The sequence below is a fragment of the Zonotrichia albicollis genome, chromosome 8 (assembly GCF_047830755.1).
Source record: "Zonotrichia albicollis isolate bZonAlb1 chromosome 8, bZonAlb1.hap1, whole genome shotgun sequence".
In the NCBI taxonomy this organism is placed as follows: Eukaryota; Metazoa; Chordata; class Aves; order Passeriformes; family Passerellidae; genus Zonotrichia; species Zonotrichia albicollis.
In genome coordinates this window covers 6,820,583-6,841,617 of record NC_133826.1, presented here as the reverse complement: position 1 = coordinate 6,841,617, position 21,035 = coordinate 6,820,583, and the positions used below count along the sequence as shown (strand labels likewise).

The 21,035-nt window shown below is 38.0% G+C and overlaps 1 protein-coding gene across 1 annotated transcript in view; it reads right to left on the bottom strand.

Moving 5' to 3' along the window:
* Positions 1–2,092: 2,092 nt before the first annotated feature.
* FAF1 (Fas associated factor 1) overlaps positions 2,093–21,035 on the bottom strand; it is a 144,100-nt gene continuing 125,157 nt past the window's right edge. Inside the window, exons 16-19 of the mRNA XM_005482246.4 lie at positions 18,512–18,592; positions 18,100–18,177; positions 15,032–15,247; positions 2,093–2,341 (exon numbers count right to left, since the gene is read on the bottom strand). Of these exons, the coding sequence (XP_005482303.1) occupies positions 2,258–2,341; positions 15,032–15,247; positions 18,100–18,177; positions 18,512–18,592 (459 nt within the window). The 3' untranslated portion in view covers positions 2,093–2,257. The remainder of the gene's footprint in view (positions 2,342–15,031; positions 15,248–18,099; positions 18,178–18,511; positions 18,593–21,035) is intronic.

Genomic DNA, 21,035 nt, shown 5'->3' with positions numbered 1-21,035 from the left:
ACCCTGGGAGCACTGACTTCAACAAGTTCAACAAATATTCAAGCCACATTTAATAACTTTATAAAACTAGTATCAAAGTAAAGAATATATAGTCAAAATACAGAAATCAAGTTGAGTGAGAGAAAACAGCCTGATGAGATCAAACAGAAATTAAACAGAACAGATTAATATAAACAAGTTAGCTGCAAGGTCGCTTTGCTTCGTGAATCACTATTTCAGCAACTCCTTTCCTCAACAGCCAGCTTAGAAGGAAAAAAAAAAAAGAGAAGATATGCATCACTTTAAAATCCTGCTGTATGTTTACTGTGATTGTTTGTAGAAACAGCATCACCCCAATTTGCAACCCATGTTAATTTCTTATTTAATAAAGGCAGTGGAATTTTTTTTTTTGGGGTAAGAAAACGAAAGTTCAGGATGAAGCGTCTGCATTCAGCTTTCCATTACACATACATTTATCATTCTATTGGCTAGGAATTCTTTTATTTGTGAACTGCAAATTATTAGGATTTGCTTACACTTCTAAACCTTTTGTTTGTCATAGATACTTCACTTCTAAAAGTGTCTGGTGTAGCACTCACTAATTACAGAATTATAAAAGGTAGAATAAGGCTTTGCCCGCTCAGAAATTCGCATTTTTGGTAAAGGTAACAATATATCAGCATCACTAACATCTTAATAATAGGCATACATTTAATTTTATATCACCATCCTTCCAAAGAGAAAAAGAAAGACTAAAAGATGTGTGCAACTGGTTTTAGCTTAGTATAAAATTTTCAAATCAGAACTCATTCAGCTACAATAAACACTATGAGTTACGTATAAACATAGATGGAAAACAATGTGCCAGGCTTTAAATGGAAAAAAAAAATAGTTTAGCAGATGATGATCCTGTAGTGCTACTGTGCACTGTCCTGCAAGCCCCAAGATAAAAGAAAAACAAACAAAAAAAGGGGGGAAAAAGGAAAAAAAAAAAAAAACAAAAAAAAAACAAAAGGAGAAGAAAAACCCCCAAATAAACCAGTTTTGATGCAGGTTTGGCATCAACTGCACGTTATGGTCTTAGCCTCAGTATGCTCATTCTATGGTTGAGAAATTTAGAGTACCAGATTTTTTCCATGTCAGGTAGCAGGTAGCTGGTGCATACATTTCAGACAAGAGAACTACGATTTCTTTAATTTGAGATGGGATTAATAATGTATTGTTAATATGTCCAAAGTGTGCAACAATAAGGCAGATTTCTTATTACACCACCCCTTAAAATACCCATTGTTTGATGAACCAAACAAGGTGCTTTAAACCAGCAGAGTAATAGGAGACAAGCAAGTGCCAGAATGAAGAAAAACTGCTAGAATGGGAACTGCCCTTTCTTTCACAAGGAGAAATAAAGAACTTTTGTATCTGGTATTTGAAAGGTTTTTAACAGCTGATATTCAATATCAGCTGATTCCTGAAGTGTTGGCAAGATACCAGGTTTCTGGTACTGGCCATGTCTAATGTTATTTAAATATTCACATCATGCAATAAGCAGTTTCACACTGCAATGTAATGGAAAATACTTCCTAAACTGAATTGGAACTGAGACCCAAAGCAGAACCAGTAAATAAATATCTCGCATATATGTCAAACTATATTCTCCAAACAAAACCTTACATCTTATCAAAGAAGTCAGAAAGTACTAACAAAAATTATATGCTTTCTACTATAATACTGTTAAATTTCCATGGCTGAGAATGTCCCATTAATTTTTTTTTCTGCCTTTTTAAATTAGTTGACAAAGTAGAAATTCAAACACAGAAATAAAATGCATATATATGAGAGCACTGGCTCAGTGAGATATCAAATATACAGCATTCTAGTGTCAAAAGTACAGGCAGAAATGTCCAAGATTTCTTGGTGAAAAAGGGGCATTTGAGGAGTAAAAATTCTACTTAACAATCACTCACATTTTAACAGTGCATTAATTATAACAAAAGCTGGATGATAAGTGAGCAACAGAATCATAATGTTCAGTGTTCATAGCAGAACTTTATCCTCTGCTCATTTAAATGAGGTTGGAAACATATACTCATGTATGTGAAACTTTAAGTAGCTATTTTTGTTTTTTTTTTTTTCAATTTTTCAGGATTCTTGCAAGAGGCAAACTTGTGACATGGAATTGAGCTGGATGTCAGTACAAGGTGGTGCTCAGAGAAGTCTTCCTCTCGATGCTGTGCCTCTGGCTTATCAAAGGATGATTAGTCCTACAATCTTGTTTGATCTATTCTTTTGCCTCTAGGAAAAGGGTTTCTTGAGGATACAGTTTTACCTCCAGTAATGATTTATTTGGATCCAGCTGGGTCACCTGTAAACACATGAACACAAAGATATGTGTGAGTAGACTTTTGGACTGTTTATCTTCACAGTGCAGACTTTTATTGGGAAGATTTTTGAGTCCCTCCATCAGTGACAACTGAAGCAGTGAGTATTATTTTCCAGGATGCAGATCAAGAAATATATATTGTGTTTTCTGTTGTTGTTACAAGTATTCTTTTGTAATAACAACGAACAGAATAATAAAAAAACAGAATCCCTGACATTAATTCCAAGCCAAGGTCTGGCTCTCCACCATAAACTTTTGCATTAATCTATTTTTGTCAAAGTTAAGAGCTTTTGGAAGGTATACTAGAACACGTGAGTTGAAATGAAAAATAAAACTGCACTCCTAGATAATCATCCCTAAATTTCAGTCAAACTGATGGTGCAAGCAGCATAGCCAACCCAACAGGATCTCTCCATTGAAAAGGGAAACTTTACTTTCCTTCTCCCTTTCTTGCTCCAAGGCACGTGGTGGAACACCCAGCTTTCACTCACTTCAATGCTTTTCCAGACACCCAGGCTGGGATAAAACTGTTTAATTGTGTGGTTATTACACAATATATTTACTTATATAGACAAATTATTGACAACAAGTGTCCCAGTGTCCTGGCATTCAAGTTTACAAGCCAATGCTGGGACATCCTTCAGAATACCGCAAAGCTTCATGGAGAAAGATGAACCATTTTCTGAAATATTTCCCTTCCATTTTTAAACTTATTTTCCCTGGTAATTCTGTTTTGGTTTATTTTCTTGTGTGAGCACACCAGTTATCAGAAGTCTGCTTGTGAATAATCGATTATCAGCCTTATGCCATAGGTATAAAAGCAGATGCCATGCCAATAAGCATTTTTTCTAAAGTTAAATTTGTTTCATCTATGATCACAACATGTCACTGCTTTCTAAAAATGTTTTGAGAAAACATGAAGGGTCCAGCACATGAAATGCTATGAATTACTAAGAAATGTTTGTGTAATTTTCTAAAAAGCCTAATTTACTAATCCTGTTACCTATTAAAAAATAGGTAACATTTGTTATTTGTTTACCTATTAACAAATAGGTAACTTCTCGTTCTCTCCTCCCAGCAAAATCAGGCAAACTTGAAATATATTTGCATTTCTATTGTCTTACTGAATAATTAGGGAAAAAATACTATTTAAACAAACATTCAAGGCTTATCACTTCCTAAGACCATCAAAATCAGTGTAATTTCATCTGACTGCAGATTTTTTTTTAAATGAAATAATAAAAAAACCCAAACCAAACCCAAAACCCAAACAGATGCATTATTTTTATTCCCAAAGCAGGAACCTATTTTCTTAAACTTCATGTACCATGGTGAGCTACTGCTAAATGTCTGAGGAGAAAAATAATTTACAAAAACCAGAGTCAATTTTAGATTCCTATTATCTACAGTCCAATTATGCATTCCTGCACAGATGCTGCTTGAATTATTGAAAGGTTATTATCTACGAAAGCAAACCTGTTATGTAAAAAACAGCCAAAGTAGTGCATTTAAGTTTGTGATTACAGAAGTATGGTAATTAAGTATCTTGTAGCATTTTTTAATGTTTTGGTATTCTGCTACAGTCCGTTACTGAGCAGGGAGTGAGGTAAAGAGGGGTCTGTGCAATTCACAGCTTCTGAGGCATTGGGCACCTGAGAGAAGAAATTTTCCCTCTTTTCAGTACAAGCCCGTATTAATTCACACATCTCTGTTTTCAAATCCTGCAACCATTTTGTTGGGGTTTTTAATTTGCTTTTTTTATTTTGCAAAAAAAGGCAAGAAAGTCATAACATGTCTCTTTTGCACTTGGAAAAAAAATCTCCAGAGTATGCCTGGGCACTGAACACAACCTTCCAGGCTGTGACCAGATGGAAATGTGTTATTCACTTGAGCATAATTCAAGATACATGTTCTAGGCTAAGGTTTGCAAACTTCAAGTGTCTTAAATAACAACAACACAGGATGTTCCTTCCTCAGTGAGAAGGGTCCTGGGAGCCTTCTGGAGTACCTGCAGCACAAGGACTGTGCAGCTTTTCACCATAATTTCACTCTGCTGCTTAATTCACTGAGGGACAGCAGAGTTTGCAAATGTTTACACCATTACCCAATTAACTAACAATATGGCTCCTACATCTGTCAACAAACAAAGCTGTTGTTGCTTTGTTTTAGCTCCTTGGCATTTTCTGTTCATATGGGTCGCCATTGTACTTAATTATCACACCACAACCCTTCTGCAGCTTCTACTTTGTTATTTGTGGCTTGTAAATATGTTGTTTACTACAAAGAATAGAAGCCTTATTAGTGAACACACCTCCTAGCAAAAGAAATGGCTTCTCTTGTAAATATATGAAGTATAAGACCTAAGATGCATTCTAACCTAGAGTATTTTAAATCAGAATTAGAAACCAAAGAATGATCTATAATAGAGATCAAAGGAAAGACCTGCAGCCTGCAAATATGTGTTCAGTGCAGTGTTCTACTGAATCTCATTCACTTAAGTTTGTGTGCATTATTTAAAAATGGAAAGTATAGAATGCCTTTAGATGTGTATCTGTGTGCCTTGTTTCATTACCATTAGTATAAATTCTGGAGCCCACAGAGCTGATATCCTTTGGCTCTGATGCCATTGCATGATGTTCTTTCCAAAACAGCCCTGCACATAAGTTACACTGTCCCAAAGCCCTACACCTTTATTAGTTGAAGATTTATTCTATGTTGTTAGAAATTACCCAGAAAACCATTGAAGTATGCTTAGATATTGAGTCTGATTTCATCTCTTCCACCTATGTGGCAGAATGAACACTTTCTTGATTAAGGTTCAAAATTCACTTTCAGCATTAATTAAAGCATTAACAAATGCTGAAGGTACATTTTAATCTGTATCTTCAAGTCCTATAATAACTGACTTTCTACCAGGCATAAGCACACACTCTAGGAGTCACCTCATGCATCACACTGTGAAACCAGCTGAATGTATTTTTCAGATCTTTTATGGGTTTGCTAATGCCTAATACTTTATATTATAATGGAACATGAACTAAAACCCCTTGAAAAGAGACTGTAAAGCGTTCCAAGTTTGTCTGGTGAGGAGGGTGGCAGAGGAGGGACTCAGTGTCCAGAAGCAGAGAGTGTAACACAAGTGACAGCAAAATTACTGACCTTCAAGCTCACAGAACCCTGTACAATCCCATGCAGGTGCATTCAGGGCTGCCCCAACGCCCTCAATACAGAGAGTGCCCCAGGAGATTTTATCTTTAGGCAAATGGCTTTCTGTGCAAACCTGAACACTCCCCTCCCTTCAGCGAATATTCCCTCCAGCAACATGACCAGAGGTGCCACAGGACTTCATTTCTGCCACATTACATCTTGCCATTGAGCTGCTTTCACTGAAATAGGTCCAAGCTGATAAACAAAACTATGGATTCAGTTTTATTCCAACTACGGGTTCAGTTTTATGGGACCTTAGGTTTTGGTGCACTGGAGCTATGGCTCCATCTTTTAAAGAGCCTTGTTACACAACCAGTGTTGGTTTGGTGCCAGGGAGGTTATCATCTACGTATTTGTTTAAGTGAATTCTGTGGTGATTATTCCAAGTAAGCACTAGCGAGCTGAAGTACTTCTGTGCCACTCAGAAGTTCAAATTATTTATGACTCTGCAAGGCACAAGGTAGTGATGTTAACTCTTATACTCCTCCTATAAGAATGTAGTAGCTGCTTACACTTCATTTACTTCATTCTGAGTAAATTAATTGGGTTTTTAGACAAACAAAAAATGAAAACTAATGCTAGTTTAAACAGCATTTTAATACATTTTTATAGCAAAGTCTTTTTCCTTCTAGAATAACATGTGAGTTATTTCTGCCTTCACCTTTGCTGACCTATCTGTTCTATTACACACTCACATCCTGAGCAGCTGTACTTTTACCACTTACAAGGTGTGGCTCCTTACCCTCCCTTAACTCTGCGGGGAAAAGATAAACACAAAAAAATGGCTTAATGCCCAGGAAGGTAATTTAAAAATAAAGAATCAAATACACAATTATTATGACACTTACACAAGCAGTAAATATCACACCCTTCACCTTTCTCTCCACCCTAGGACAAGGATCTGATTCCCGAGCAGCACAGCCTCTATACCACTTACACACGCATGAATACATTTAATGAATCTAACGGACAAAGAGTTCTTTTACTCTCTTTTCTAATCCTCCTAAAGTATAAATGCAATAGAAATCACTTAAAGGCACACCTGGTAAAGTACCAGATCTGTTTAAAAAACTATATTTTCAGAGAGACACACAAACAAATACAGTGAATCCTTTCTACCTATTGAAATATCTCTGGGTTACACAGATAATACGCTCAACTCGAGCAACAAACAAAAGTAGAGTTACTTTATAGAAATATATGCAATTAGATTGGGCTTAGTTGAATAAACTTGGAGATAATTTACATCTGAATTGAAGAAAGCCGTCACAAACAAGGAAAAATATGTCATAGTAAAAGACTTGTAGCCTCGACTCAAATACAAGGCTTTAATCCAATACATCACACTGACTTATTTTTCTCAAGAGGTTTTCCCAAAACATATTTTAGATTAAGCATATTTAAAAACACATTTACTAAGCAAAGTAGAAGCTTGTTGATAAACCAGAAAATTGTGATGCTGTATCCTCTACTTGGAGCATGGTTCCCATTTTTCCCTTGGAAACCGAAATGCAGCCTTGACACAGAGTCTAAGTTTTCATTGCCTTAACATAATTTATATTTAAAAAAAATTTGCTGCATAGATTTTAATCAGGGAAGGCTCACTAGCCTGTCTTGCACTACTTGACAGTAAATTAAGACAGCAACTGTTTTCTCCCCTGTTTTCTAAAACACTACACATAATGACAGAGTGGTACAAACAGCAAGGATAAGACCAAACTTGCTGTTGTTGTATTTGTATAGTGGCACCTGGACTATCTGGTGCTTTTTAGAAGTTCTAAATGAAAATATGATTTTTCAGCTGGAATAAATACCTCATATTTGCAAAACAAAACAAAAAACTTAAAAAGTAAAAGCTTAAAAACAAAGGGGTTTTAAGCAACGCTACAAAAATGAATCGCTTTTTTTGTCAAAACTAAATAAAGCCCAAATATTAATGATGTTTTTAAAAATACCAGATTTTTACCTTAATCCTTTTTAACAGTGAGTAATGAAAATAATACATAACTGCAGTTTATCTACTTTCCAACAAAAGGCCTTTGGAAGGGCTGTATACACCTGGGTAGCTCTGAGGCAGTTCTGTGCCTCTTTTAAGCCAAGGACCAGAAATTTTGTTTAGTGATCAGTACTTGCCCAAAATCTGGGCAAAATGCATCCAGTTACCAACATCACTGAACATTTGTTTTACATTTCTTTCCAAGAACTAATCTCACTTTAAAAAATCACTATAAGAAGGCTGCATCTCCCTCTAGCCCTTCAAAGAGCTCATTTTCAACGACAACCGAGCCGCTCTTTCATTTTGGCAGAAGTGCAAACACAAAAGTATTTCAATTAAGAAAAGCCTCTCTGAATAATGTGACTTTTATTGTTGTGGTGCTAATGGTGCTCAAGTATTACACAAGCTGCCTTGAGAGCCAGAAGACGGAGCTGGAGTCAGTCAGGAGTCACATGCAGGTCCTGACCTGGCAGTAATGGTCCCACAGTGGCCACAACTCCAAGGGTGGAAGAATTCAGGCTTTGAGGAAGAGCAAGGTGTTGCAAAGCTCTCCTCAGATTTTCTGCTTTCTTCCCTTCCTTCCTTCTGGTTTGAAATATTTGATTTCTTTAGGAATTCTCGGCGCAGTTTCTCAGAAAAAGAGAAGCTGACAGAAAACCCTGGACCTTGTCTTTTCCTGACAAAGGACCGGCAGGAAGAGGAGATCCACTACATTTCCCTCATGCTGTTTACCTTCATTTTTATTGTTGAGTAGAGAAAGTTTAAGTATTGGCATTTACAGATGAGAGCATTTGTATATTAAGCAACCTTTCTGCTGTGCCAGAGAGCAAAACAGTCCATTACTTGTGGGAACTGCTGCCTGTGTGTTTATAGTGAATTAACAATTATTCATGTATTTAATAATTCTGAAATGCACTAGCTACACAGAAATGAGATGATGACATCCCCAGAAATAATCCAACTTTCACTCTGGAGATCAATGAAGAGCTGAAAGGAAGCAAACAGCCACATCCTCTGGAAGTTGGAAAACATATAAATACATTTAGTGCTCCAAATGAACTGTAAGAACTTTGCTTTGCATACATCCCAGAGGGGAATGGATGGGAACACAGCCACTCACAGAAGAACGACCCAGGATTGGATTCATGTGCACTTAATTATAATTGCATGAAAGAACAATCCAAAAGGATTTTTATCACCAGTTCAAAGGATTAAGATGTTCAGATATCACAATGATATCTACAGTATAACATTGTGATTGGTAGATAGGCAAATGGAATAAAGAGAGTGCCTAGGAGTGCTTTGGTGATTTAGTCTGATGCATTACTTATGCAATTACCAAAACAGCAGGAGATCATTAAATTTTCTGGTAACCAGACACAGCAGTCTTAGTATCATACCAGTACAAAGGCTCTCTATTGGTATTTTGTAATTTCATTTTCTTCCTACATGGGTCCAAAAAGTCCACAAAATGGATATTAGACATGAATTCTGGAGAAAAAGTACAAAACATCTTAGCCCAGTTTATTCTGGATAAGGTTATATGCAAGAGCAAAGCTCTCCAGCTTAACTAAGGCATCGTCCTGGGAACAATAACGTGCCTACCCTGCAATAAATGTTTTGTAAAATGGAGCAGTGCTGAATAAAAGAGCACTTTGGGTGTGAAGGATGTGCACTGAAGGGCTCTTGGGTGGAATACATGAATGCCATGGTTGGCATTAGTCACTGGGCTAACTAATGAGGATGATTCACCGAGAGCATTCAGCACTGGCTGACTCCAGTGAGCCCTGAGTAAAAGAGCTCATCTGAAATGCACACCTATTTCCTGAAACTGGCTAAACAGTCCCTGTACTCAAATAGAGCTGCTGTGAGAGATCAGAAACTATATTGATCTACAGAATGCAATTCTGCCTCTTTTCTTACATCTGTGAGATGAGATCTCCCTTCAGCGACTTGATACAAGAAGGGCTTTAATCCTTCAATTTGGATCAGTTACTAATGTAAAGACACTGGGTCTGAAAAAAACACATCAAGTCTGTCTTTCTTGGAAGAAAACACGGTGAAAAATCTTTCTGCAACATTTACAGAATTTTTTACTACCTATATGGAAATTATATTTCCACAAAAGTAAATATCATGCTTCAAGAAGCAAAATATACTCAGTGATCTCTCAGGTGCTGTGACTGAATTCACCAGAGTAAGAATGTTACCTACTCCCTTTTTTAGGTGCTGACCAAAAGACTGTGATACTGTTCTTTGTGAGCAAAAAAACTTGGTAAAAGCAGGAAAAAATCTGGGAGCTACAAATGCTTCAGTGTCCTTTCCTCTCACACTCTTGGGTAATCTTTCAATCCCTCCACTGTTACAAGTCATCAGGAAGAACGGTCAGAAACCAGGCTTCAAAAGAGGCATGGGAATATGCCAGTCTGGAATGGCCAATTTGCTTAGGCAACTTCTCAGTGTCTTAACTAAACCAAACCTAACTGCTTGGATAAATAAAATAACAACAGATCTTGAAAGGAGAGGAAAGACAAGGGCAGGTAGTATTGACTTAAGGAAAGCTGTAAATGATAGGAGGAAGGACATCTACCTTCGTAGGTGGCTGTGGCCTTGGGCAAACTAGATCACAGTAAGCACATGACATCCCTGGCCAGAAAAATTTAAATTATGTGAATTAAAAGAGATTACTACCACTTGGTGTAGCAGAAAAGATAAATATCAGTAACTGAAACAACTGGAAAAATTACAGGCATCACACGGAATTCTCAAAATTTTTTGAATCTATCAGAAAAAAAAAATTAATTCATCTGAAATCCTCTTCTGCTATAAAACAGATATTCAAGCTACTTTCCTGATTTACATGAAATGACTAAAAAATACTATAGGGTGTAGCTGTGACACTGCACAAATCCTTTATCCCAATAACATCTTTCTTCCCTTTTTCTATCAAGATCATGACTAGGGGGAAGAATGTTAAAAGTCAAAGATGGTCCTGGACATTAAATTCTTTCATGAACTATTTAGAAAGTTTAAACACTCCCTAATGAGTTTAAAAGTAAGTTATCTAAAGGCAGTAGTTTGCACAAGGTGAAATTCAGAATAATCCTTACAAAGAACAGCGGCCAGAACTCATACACAGAATTGTCAAACTGCCTGGCATAACAATATAAGGACCATGCTCCAACATCACCTTTGTGAGAACATCAAAGGACAATTCCCTGCTCAGAGGACTCCACAGCAAGTGCTGCAGCTAAACTTACTATCCTGTGGCATTATTTTCACCACTGTGAGCATCAAAGAGGATTAATCTTGCCAAAGCACAGGAATGAAAAATCACATTTAGGTTTGGAGGAATATCTTACCATTATTCTATTCCCAAATACTCCTCAAACTGTGAATTGCCTGGCCCTAAATTTACTGAAATCCTGATCATATCTGATTTAAATTGACATGCAATTTGAGTTAAATTTATCTCATGCACTTTCAAGGGAGATTTTTTGTTTCTGTTTATTTAAACTGCTGTTGAAATTGGTTAATTAAAAGGATTTAAAAAATCTTAATACTCTAAACAGAGCAAACTGGTTCTGAATTATTAAGCAACATTTTAGATGCATTTAAATAACCTTAAGTGACTTAACTGCCACCTGATCCTAAGCTGTGGCTCAGCAAAATAAAATGTGAAATACTGTACAAGTCTTGGCTTACCAAGGCTTCCAGATACAGTAAATAAAGAGCTTAAGTCTCTAATACCATGTCTGCAGAAGGCATACTCTCAAATACATAACTAATGCTCCACCTCAAGGAGAAATCAGCAGCAGAAATTATAGCTTGAAATTTTGTTTTTTTGTGAGAAATTAATAAATTCAGTCTTTCAAGTATAGCATTTAGAAGGAGGAATCATGCCTGGCTCTCCCTTTCTGAGAGACACCACAGAACACTGACAAACATATTAACCTGGTCCACTTCAGCTTCTTGCCTAGTGGGTTAAAATGCCCACCCTGTAAGCTGTTAACAGTTTCAGGAAGGCTTGTGCACATCACTAGCACTGAAATAAAGGATGAACTGAGTATCTGGAGGTCTCCAAGGCACTGGGAGAAGGAGGATCCTGCAGTTGGCAGGTCAAGAGGACTACTAAAGTCAGAGTTTGGGTTTAAACTGTACATAACATTTTTGAAAAAATATGTTTGAAAGTGTCAGAATTACTTTGCTGGAGTTTTGCGGCAATAAGTCAGAGTTTGGGAAGGCGGTTAAGAGAAAGAAACCTAAATATTGAACCAAAGTCAGAGTTTGGGAAGGCTGTTATGAGAAAGGGACCTAAATACTGAACTAAAAGTTTGAGCACACCAATATACATAGAGCAAGCTCTTTTTGTTGTAGTTAAATGTGATTTCTGGAAGACAGGGAACTGTAACTCTGAAATCAGCACACACATTTAACAGTGCACACACTTGTTCCCACGGAGCCTTTGCAGGTGTATTTAAGAATACAAGAAATACATTCTTTGCATTGAAATTTCTTGGCCAAGAAACACAATACAGCTTTTCACTCCCAAAGATGTGCTTGCCAACGTTTCCAGAGTCTGAGGCAGGAGCTCCCAGCTGCCCCAAGCTCACATTTGTGACACACACTGGTGGTACAAGATGTGGTGCTGAGGCACTGAGAGAGGAGCTGGTTAATATCTAATTTCAGCAAGGGTAGAAAGAACAACAGTCAGTGACAAAGACCCAATAACAAGTCACTGCATGTGCTTCACTGCTTTGGAATGTCACTGCTGCTTTAAAATCTACAAGTAGAGTCTGGAAAAGGTTAATCTGGGTATTTACTCATGTGCAGAAGTTTGTATTTACAGTAGGGTTATGATACCAACTTTAAGTTAGCTAAGGATATCTGTGTAAGCAACTGGAACATAGGACTAAGAACTAATGAATTTTTATTTATGAAAGATGTAAAAGTACTTCAACAACACTGTATCAGAACTGACAGCTTTGAACAGCAGGTAAAAACGCTCTGGCAAGTTTATCACAAGAAAATGTTGATCTGGTTGAAGATAATCCCCTTGTTTTGATAAAACAGAAACACTTTTGGGGTGTGTATGTTATTGTACAGCAGATTAGGATTGAAAAACACCCAGAAACTAACTTTAGAAAACATGTGTTCATCTTATTGCAGCAAATCTCCAGCAATTCTGATACTGTCAAACATATTTTTTCAAAAATGTTATACATAATTTAAATACAGATATTTTAAATGGTCCTATTTTCTGCAGTACAAGCATTTCAAGTGCTCTGTCCTTGTAGCACAGATTTCCATTCATGCTGGTGATATACCATCCAGCAGAAGGGTCTTGATAACTTAGAGTGTATTTTTAAGTGTCTACAGACCACAAACTCCAAGGCAAGGAATAAACACTGTGACTATATTTCCAAGCCATTCAACAATGCCCCATTTTCATTTTTTTAGATCTGTTTATGGAGTTGCACGCTTCCAACTCTCCAAACCTGGGGAACATGACAGATGTCATTTACAGTTCTCAGTGGTTAGCAAAGCCCTGGGGAATATTTTTTGTCTGTTGTGGCTCTGGTGGTCACAATGGCAACGGGATTCATACATGGCTGAGTCAATCAGCATGAATCATTTATGTGACTCCTCATACACGGCATTATTAGGTTGGAATCACAGAAAAAAGATGACAGGGTCTTTGCTTCCCACACAACAGACCAACATCTCTAGACCCTGCCACTAAATTCTCCTTTCTTTGCCTCAGCCTTTTCTCCCTGCCAGTATTTCACAGATATACTGACAATACCAGCTTGTTCTAATTTAGTGGTATTTTTTTCCTTTTCTATTTTTTTTTTTAGTACTTGCTCTTATGTGATTCACCTGATAAATTTTTGAGGTTTTCTACAGATGACTAACATTCATAATGATGATGATGTGAATAGGTACAGAAATAGCCAGAGTAAAGTGAAAAACAAATGTAAAAAGAGTAATATACCTGTAGGGTATTTATATTAAATATGTATTACATCAGAAATAAGTTACAGGTGGGAAGGCATGACTTGCAAAATGTTTAAAATGTACAACTCCATTGTTTAGATTGCAAAACACTTTTTCTTTTGTCAGGTACACTGATCTATCAGTAATCCTGGAAACACAGGTGACTTTTAGTCTTTGCTTCCACTGGAAAAGATACTGCATGCTTAAGGAGTAAAGTTAATTAGTGATTAATGAGATTCTTTAAATGCTGCTTTTCAGTCTGACTGCTCAGGACTCCCAATACAGGGCAAGGAGGAAGAAGAGCTACAAGCACTGCAATCCTGTCCACAGGATTGTTGTGCCAAAAATGGGTCAGAAACCACACCCACCCACAAGGTTGTATGCTTACTAAGGATGAGCTTCTTCTCCTTTGGAGTACTTACAATAAGGTGATAAAGTAAGAGGTATCTGCTACAAACTACTGCAAACATGTCAATCAGAGCCTCATTCCTAGTGAACTTCCCCCAGGGGCAGTGATGGGAAACACAATGGAAAAGCAATTCAAATTACTGAACTCCTTTGGTGAGAAATGGTCTAACCAGTGCCCTGGAGATGCCTCCAGCAAACAAGACCCCATCTGGTCTAGAGCTGCCCCACTGCTCTGCAGTGCATGGGCAGTATGGCCAAAGAGCTGCTGAACTCCACCCACCACTGCCCGGCTCTGTCCTGACATCTCTGCAATGCCCACCCCTTCACCTTCTATCCAGAGACCTTGCACAGTTGGACCCACTGACTTCCATCTTTGCTGTAGCAATGACTAAATAATAAATAAAAGCTAATTTGTGAAGAAAACACAAAGGTGGATTTTCAAAGAAATTTAGGAGCAAGCACAAAAATGATCTGTTGATTTATCAACAGAATTGGCTATTGTAAGCAGTGAGAAGAATTGATTCTGAAAATCAACCACAGCAGGTTCATCATACAATTTCAAGGTAGGAGATGTAATTATCTACTGGTATTATGTAACAGGTCAATCAAATATTTATTAGGATATACTTAATAGTGCATAAGTGGGTACTATCTGATGCTGAGCCTTATCCATAACATCAAGTTGCATCCAAAAGGCAAAACCAGAAAGATCAGAAGTACCAGCCCATAACAGACCTAAACAGTGAACTACAGCAGTGCTGATGGAGCTTCCCTCAAAACAGGACAGGAGCAAAGCTGGCTCAGTATATTCAAGTTTTCACTGAATATGGTCCACAACTTTTTCTGTAATGTAGGATTTTTTACAATGTCACTGGAGGCAGGTTTCACAGCTCTATCTGTAATATCTGACAGCACTGGTCAGCCAGCAGCTGGCTTAGAGCTTGGCAGCACTGGAACATACCCAGGCACACACCTTTTACCTTCTATGCTACAACACCCCAGCCCATCCAACCCACAGGAGAGAGAAGCAGAGGTATTTATTCCTGAAAGGTGCATTTACTCACATCTCTCCTCGGAAAGGTGCCCAGCAGCTTGTACTCCTCCCAAGGATATCCCTTGGAAGCTACAAAATCAAAGACAACCTGCAGCTTGCTGCTGGCCAGGAAACGCCGCTCAAAGAATTCTCCGCTGGGCGTCCGGATGCGGAGTTTGCTGACAGACTCAGTGCTCTCCTCCTTGGGCTCGGGGGGCAAGGACTGCTCCAGAGACAGCCTGATGGCCTGGGGAAGGAAAAACAAGCATTTTTTCCAATGCCAGCAAGAGAAGAAAGGGAGAAAGCTTTTCTATTTATTTCTTCTAGAACTTCAAGATGTGTCGCGGTGCTCCAGAGCCTTTATATCTCAATGACAAAATAATTTTTATTCACTCCTTAATAACAGCCCACCAGACAACTAATTAAAATAAATCCTTCTTTATAACACATATTATTAGGTCTACAGTTAATGCACGATGGGATACGTAATTTAATCATTTGGCAGAAAGCCTTGGAAAAAAATTGAATGAGAGAATAATTGTCAAGTGGCCAATTGCTTCCTTAAAGAGTAGAAATTAAAAGGCAGTAAAAGTATTTCTTTAAAAGCACTTGTCAAATTGTCTTCCTCTTGCAATGGTAATTGACCATTTGCAGTAGACTGGACCCTTAATGGCAGTTCTGAGTGAAAAGAAATATATGCAAGAAATTTACTATAAATAAACTGAAACACTGTTGAAAGATGCAATTAAAAATGCCATGAATGTGCAGTAGATACACAGACTGCATATAGAAGTAGGAATCATTAAAGAAGAAAACTGGGAGAAGAGAAATGGGAGCTTGAAGATTTAAAGTTGGTGGTAGTCGTAGTATTTGTAAGAAGATGGTTCTAAGTACAGGTGAATACATTTTCTGCATCAATCTGCATGAAATCAGCCCTCAAATTGCAATGGCACTACATGACAGTCATGTAGTGATTGTCTTCTTGCTAACATTGCTGATGTCAAGACTTTAAGGGCAGGACCCAGGTCTGTGTTCTCTGTCCTCTGTCTCTGTGAGCTGCTACAGCATCAATTCTTTCATTAGAAATTTTTAAAATATAAAATTAATAGCTAACATTAGACTGCTGAATGAGGTGGGCTTGATGTTCAAGGGCATTCTTGGTATTCATGGGCAGCATCAGCATCTGTCAAAAATTTGATCATACTCAGAAGCAGCTCTGTTACAATATCCTCTCACTTAAGGTAGCACTAAAGAGAAGGTAAATGAATGGAAGAAGCAGCACAAACACACTGCCTGCCCCAAAATGTGCCTAAAAAATTGAAGAGGCAGTCAGGCAGGGATTTACCCATTTTTAAGGAACTTTCAATACACACAGTTGCTATTTGTGCCTTTGAAAACCTCCCCAAGGTCATTTAGTAAAAGAAACTGATAGAGGGTGATTACATTGCAGAGAAAGGACTGGGCAAAAGCAAGATTACAAAGGCTTTTAAATAGTCTACTTCTTACACACACACCTCTGAGCAAATTATATCTCAGTATAAATATTTATACATAGAACTTCAGTTCATTTTTGCTCATCTACTATGAGATTATATTTTAAATAGAGTCTATTTTAATTTTCTCCCTCTCCATTCTCAACCACCTGCTTACTATCTCGCTGTTTTGACATTTCCCCACACAGTATAACAACAGATGCTACATTATTTACTGAACCCAATCAATTATATTATAGAAAAATAAACAACAGTAGCTCATTAGAGCTCCTTCCTTTGTGCAAAGAGTGTGTTGCTCCCCAAAGTAACCACTCAACATAAAATGGCAATTTACAATGGATATTCTGTACCAGCAAACCAAGTCACAAAACAATGACATGATGGATCACATTAAAAACTCTTGGACCTGAACAAGCAATTTCAGTTTGTTGATAAAAAGGTGTTCAGTATGTGAAGAGCTCAATAGTCAGATTTTAAAATACAAACTGAACACAAAGCCACTTCTGTAAGTAAACACTGTTGCAAAACAATTCAGTCCAAGTAATCTGTATACTTGAAAATGGGGAGTGTTAGTAAACATTATTGTTAAAATCCCTTTTGTTCTACTAAGCAAACAGATCCCATTATTTTCATTACTGCACTCTGCATGAAAACAGGGAAGCCCAGGTATATTTTGGTAACACGGGCCAGTGTTGCAGCCTTTGCATAAGAAAACCATTTCCAAAAGGCCAAGGTATCAGAAAAGGCTCAGGAGCAGATATAATAAAGCAGAAATAATTATTGTTCCTATGCATGCAAAATAACTTAGAAAAGAAAAACATATTTCTGGCTTGAGCTTGAGTGTGAGCTGATGGTGAGCCTGTTCCTGCTACAGTGGATTCATGTTCAGCTGATGTTAACCTCACAGAATTGCCATCTCACAGCCAGTCCCAGGAGCCTCTGAGAGGCACTGGGACCCTCAGCATTTATTAAACTGAGAGAATCTACAAAATAATAGTTTGAGGAAGACAGTATTCTTCACAGCACAGGCTTTCTGTTTTCTTACAGAGCCCTAGAGACATAAAGTACTTGTTTAAACCAAATTTTCATTCTAAGGAAGATTCAGTAAAAGACTGTTCAGAAAATTTTTAAGTCCCACAAATTTCAAGATTCTAGATTTTATTTTCTTAGTTCTTTTTTAGCAAGTGGATTGTCTCCCAAATTAAATTTGGTAACTTTTTTGATCAGAATTGCAGGTAGGCTTTGTGCTACTTCCTGGAAAAAATGAAAGGGCTCCATGTTTTTAAAAGGAGTGGCTGCAGAAAACAGATTAGTAGCATATATGGAGCTCATTTCAAAGATCTTCTGTGAGCAGGTCCATCTAATATCTGACTGTATTTGAGACCCAGATGATAAAACAGAAGAGCCATTAAACAGTGGATGAAAACTATTTAGCTGCACTATTTTTGTTTCACAGACATATAGTAAGAAATCAATAACAGTAAAGAAAATTGGTCTTGTAAAAAGTATCCTTTGAACTGAAGTTGCAGTGTGTGTTGAATGACAGTTTCAGTGCTCATAAGCTTCATGAATTCATAAAGTTATCAGAAAAGGTAAAACATCCCACCTCACGTTCCTCCTCCTGCTCTTTCCGGATCTGTTCCAAGCGAAATTGCTCTGCCATTTCTCTCTCTTGTGCTTCCCTCTAACAAACACAAAGGGCAATTCCACATAAATATGTGATAAATACAAATGCAAAGAAATTTCTCAATGTTTCCACAGAAATTAATATAAGAGATAGGATATTGATTAAGCAATATTTTCCTGCCATTCCTTTCCCAAATGGAGCCAGGACAGGTTTAGCTAAAAGACGCAGTCAAGTCCAGTCCTAGTGGCTTTGTCTGGTGCCACTTTACAACAGGGAGGACTTTAGGGTGTCATGCTCAGAGCACAGCTGGAGGCAGGCAGTCCCCTGCAGGACAGAGCATCCCCAAACTCCAGAGGGTTCCCACCCCATGGGTGTCTGTCCCTGCACACACCTTGGCTCTGTCAGCCTCCAGCGAGATGCGGTACGCTTCGTCCTGCTCTCTCTTCACGTTTTCTCGTGCTTCACGTTCATCCTAAAAGTGAAAAAAAAGAAAAAAAATAAATCAAATAGTGGACCAGTATGATAAATATCTTTATGTTCCTCAGCACTCTAATCCCAGTGACTACAGCATCACCCAACTACCGCTAGGAGAAACACATTCAGAGATGGCTCAAGGGTGACTGTGGCTTTAGAAATTCTGAGTACCTGAAGCTTTGATTCAGTTGCCAGGTAAGGGAATGGTAATTAGCCCTGGCCTCAGGGCTGGATGAGGCACCCAGGCTCTGCACCGAGGGCCATGGCAGGCACAGAGCCCTGGGAAGGAGCAGCCTCCAATGGTGGGGTCACTGCAGGGGGGTATGGGCTGGAGTTGGGGGGATTTCCCTCCTGCACCCAACAGTTTGGATGGTTGTGTAACAGGAAACTGTGGTTTGATGCTGAGAGTGGATTTTCATTGGCTCTCTACTCAGACTGACAGTGGGTAATGGCTGCTCCTGACAGAGAAAGCCCAATCCCAGGTTCTTCTGGGTCAGAAACCCCTCAGCAGGGTCCATCCAGGGTCATGACTATCAAACATCATCCAGAAGCCTCAATTCACAGTGCTGGATATTATACAAAGATGGGAAAGTAGCAGGTCCTGCTCTGAAGTATCTCAAATGGACAGAAGAAGGCAAGCAAGGAACAAGAGGTTACCATGCCAGCAAAAAGTATCTTATCAACAATCACAGCACAAAAAAAAAAAAAAAGGTTTACTAAAACCAGACAAATGACAAAGCAAGGCATCATCCACACAGTGGAGAATCAAAAAGTGGATATCCCCAAAAGCTGGAATAACTGCACTGGGGTGATGTCAAATAAAGCAAAGTGTACAATCAATAGCTTCATACTCTGCCTCTGAAGCAGAGACAGTGGCTGCTCCCCTGTGCTTACTTGTCTTACATCTCATAATTCCCCCCAGAGCCCTGCAGAGGCTGCACTGGTCCCTACAAAAATCAATGGGATTTAGCTGTGAGGCTGCTGGTGGGCTCAGCAGGGTCTCCCCTGCAGTTCCCAGTAACACAGCACCTGCACTGGGGCAATCTGTCCTGTGTTTCACAGAAATTAAAGTCTACTACCTACTGCTTCTTGAAGGATTATGTAATCTTCCCATTCAGCTGCAACATTTATTCCACATAAAAGAATCATTTTGTTAAGTGATCAATTTTCCCCTCAAAACATCACTATTTGGCAAAAATTCAATTCTGAATGGTAGGAGCTCATGATAACTGTAATTATCACAACATACAAACATGCCAAGATGTTCCCCAAAAAAACCCTCTAACATCTCAGTGGTTAAATCTCTAAAGTAGAATGCAAACACAAGAGGAAAGGACAAACTGCAGGGAAAATGATACAATTTCCACTTGGAAAGTAGCAAAATCTTTCCAGACTAAATTCTTCTTCCTTACAGAAATAGGACCCAAAGTTATTGCACAATCAGTGTGTCCTGAATTTCATTCCAAGATTTAGAAACCATCACTTTAGTCAGCAGAACCAAAACATGAGTAGAAGTAATTCTAAAGTAAAATGCAAAAAAAGGACAATAACCACCAAATAACCCTCCTCCTTTCTCCTTCCTGGCTACTCTGGACAATGGTAAGTTTTAGGTACTCTGCTCATGGAACTTGAACCTGATAACAAAAGCTACCCTACATGAATATTCCATTTTTGAGATAAGGGGGAGTTGAAATAATTAAACAGCTCCCATTTTTATGTTTTCCAAATATGAGGAAGGCTTGTTGAATACACAGAGGTTTTCCCAATTCTTCTCACAGATGGAACACAACAGTAAAAAAAAAAAAAAAAATTGGGCTATTTATACTGAGACTTTTCATAAGCATATTGAAAATTTATCTTAGAATAGTAAGAACCAAAATAACCTTTCCAAATCAGCTCAACAGAGGAAGATAACTTCAGGTTACCTGCCAGAGGACAAGCCCTTAAAAATATTTAGAATTATTTCAGAGAGAACTTATTCAAGTTTCATGTTTTTTGACTCCAGGTAGCACACCTAAGTCCACACATTGAATTTCAAAGGCCACACAAGTCCAGTAATGCCCAAAAGAACTTTGAAAGATTAGATACAACTATTGCAACTACAGGCTCTTCTCCATCAAGGATTGCTAGCAACTAAGATAGAGTTACTGCAGTTTATAAAAAAAAATTAAAGAAAAAAATACTAATGTTATAGATTCTACAACTAGAGTTGAAACATGAATTCCAGACATTAAAAAAAAGTTAAAATGCTTTCTTCCCTATTCATTGCAGTTATCATCATCCTAGAAGTGGATTATGAAAAAGATGTCAGGAATGTGAAGAATTACCACGCATGACTGCCTGGTCCTCAAAGAAATATGTGAGCCACATCTAAAAGTAAATGACTGGGCCACTGAGCCCTACACCTCATTGAAATAATACTGTTCTTACTGAAACAGATC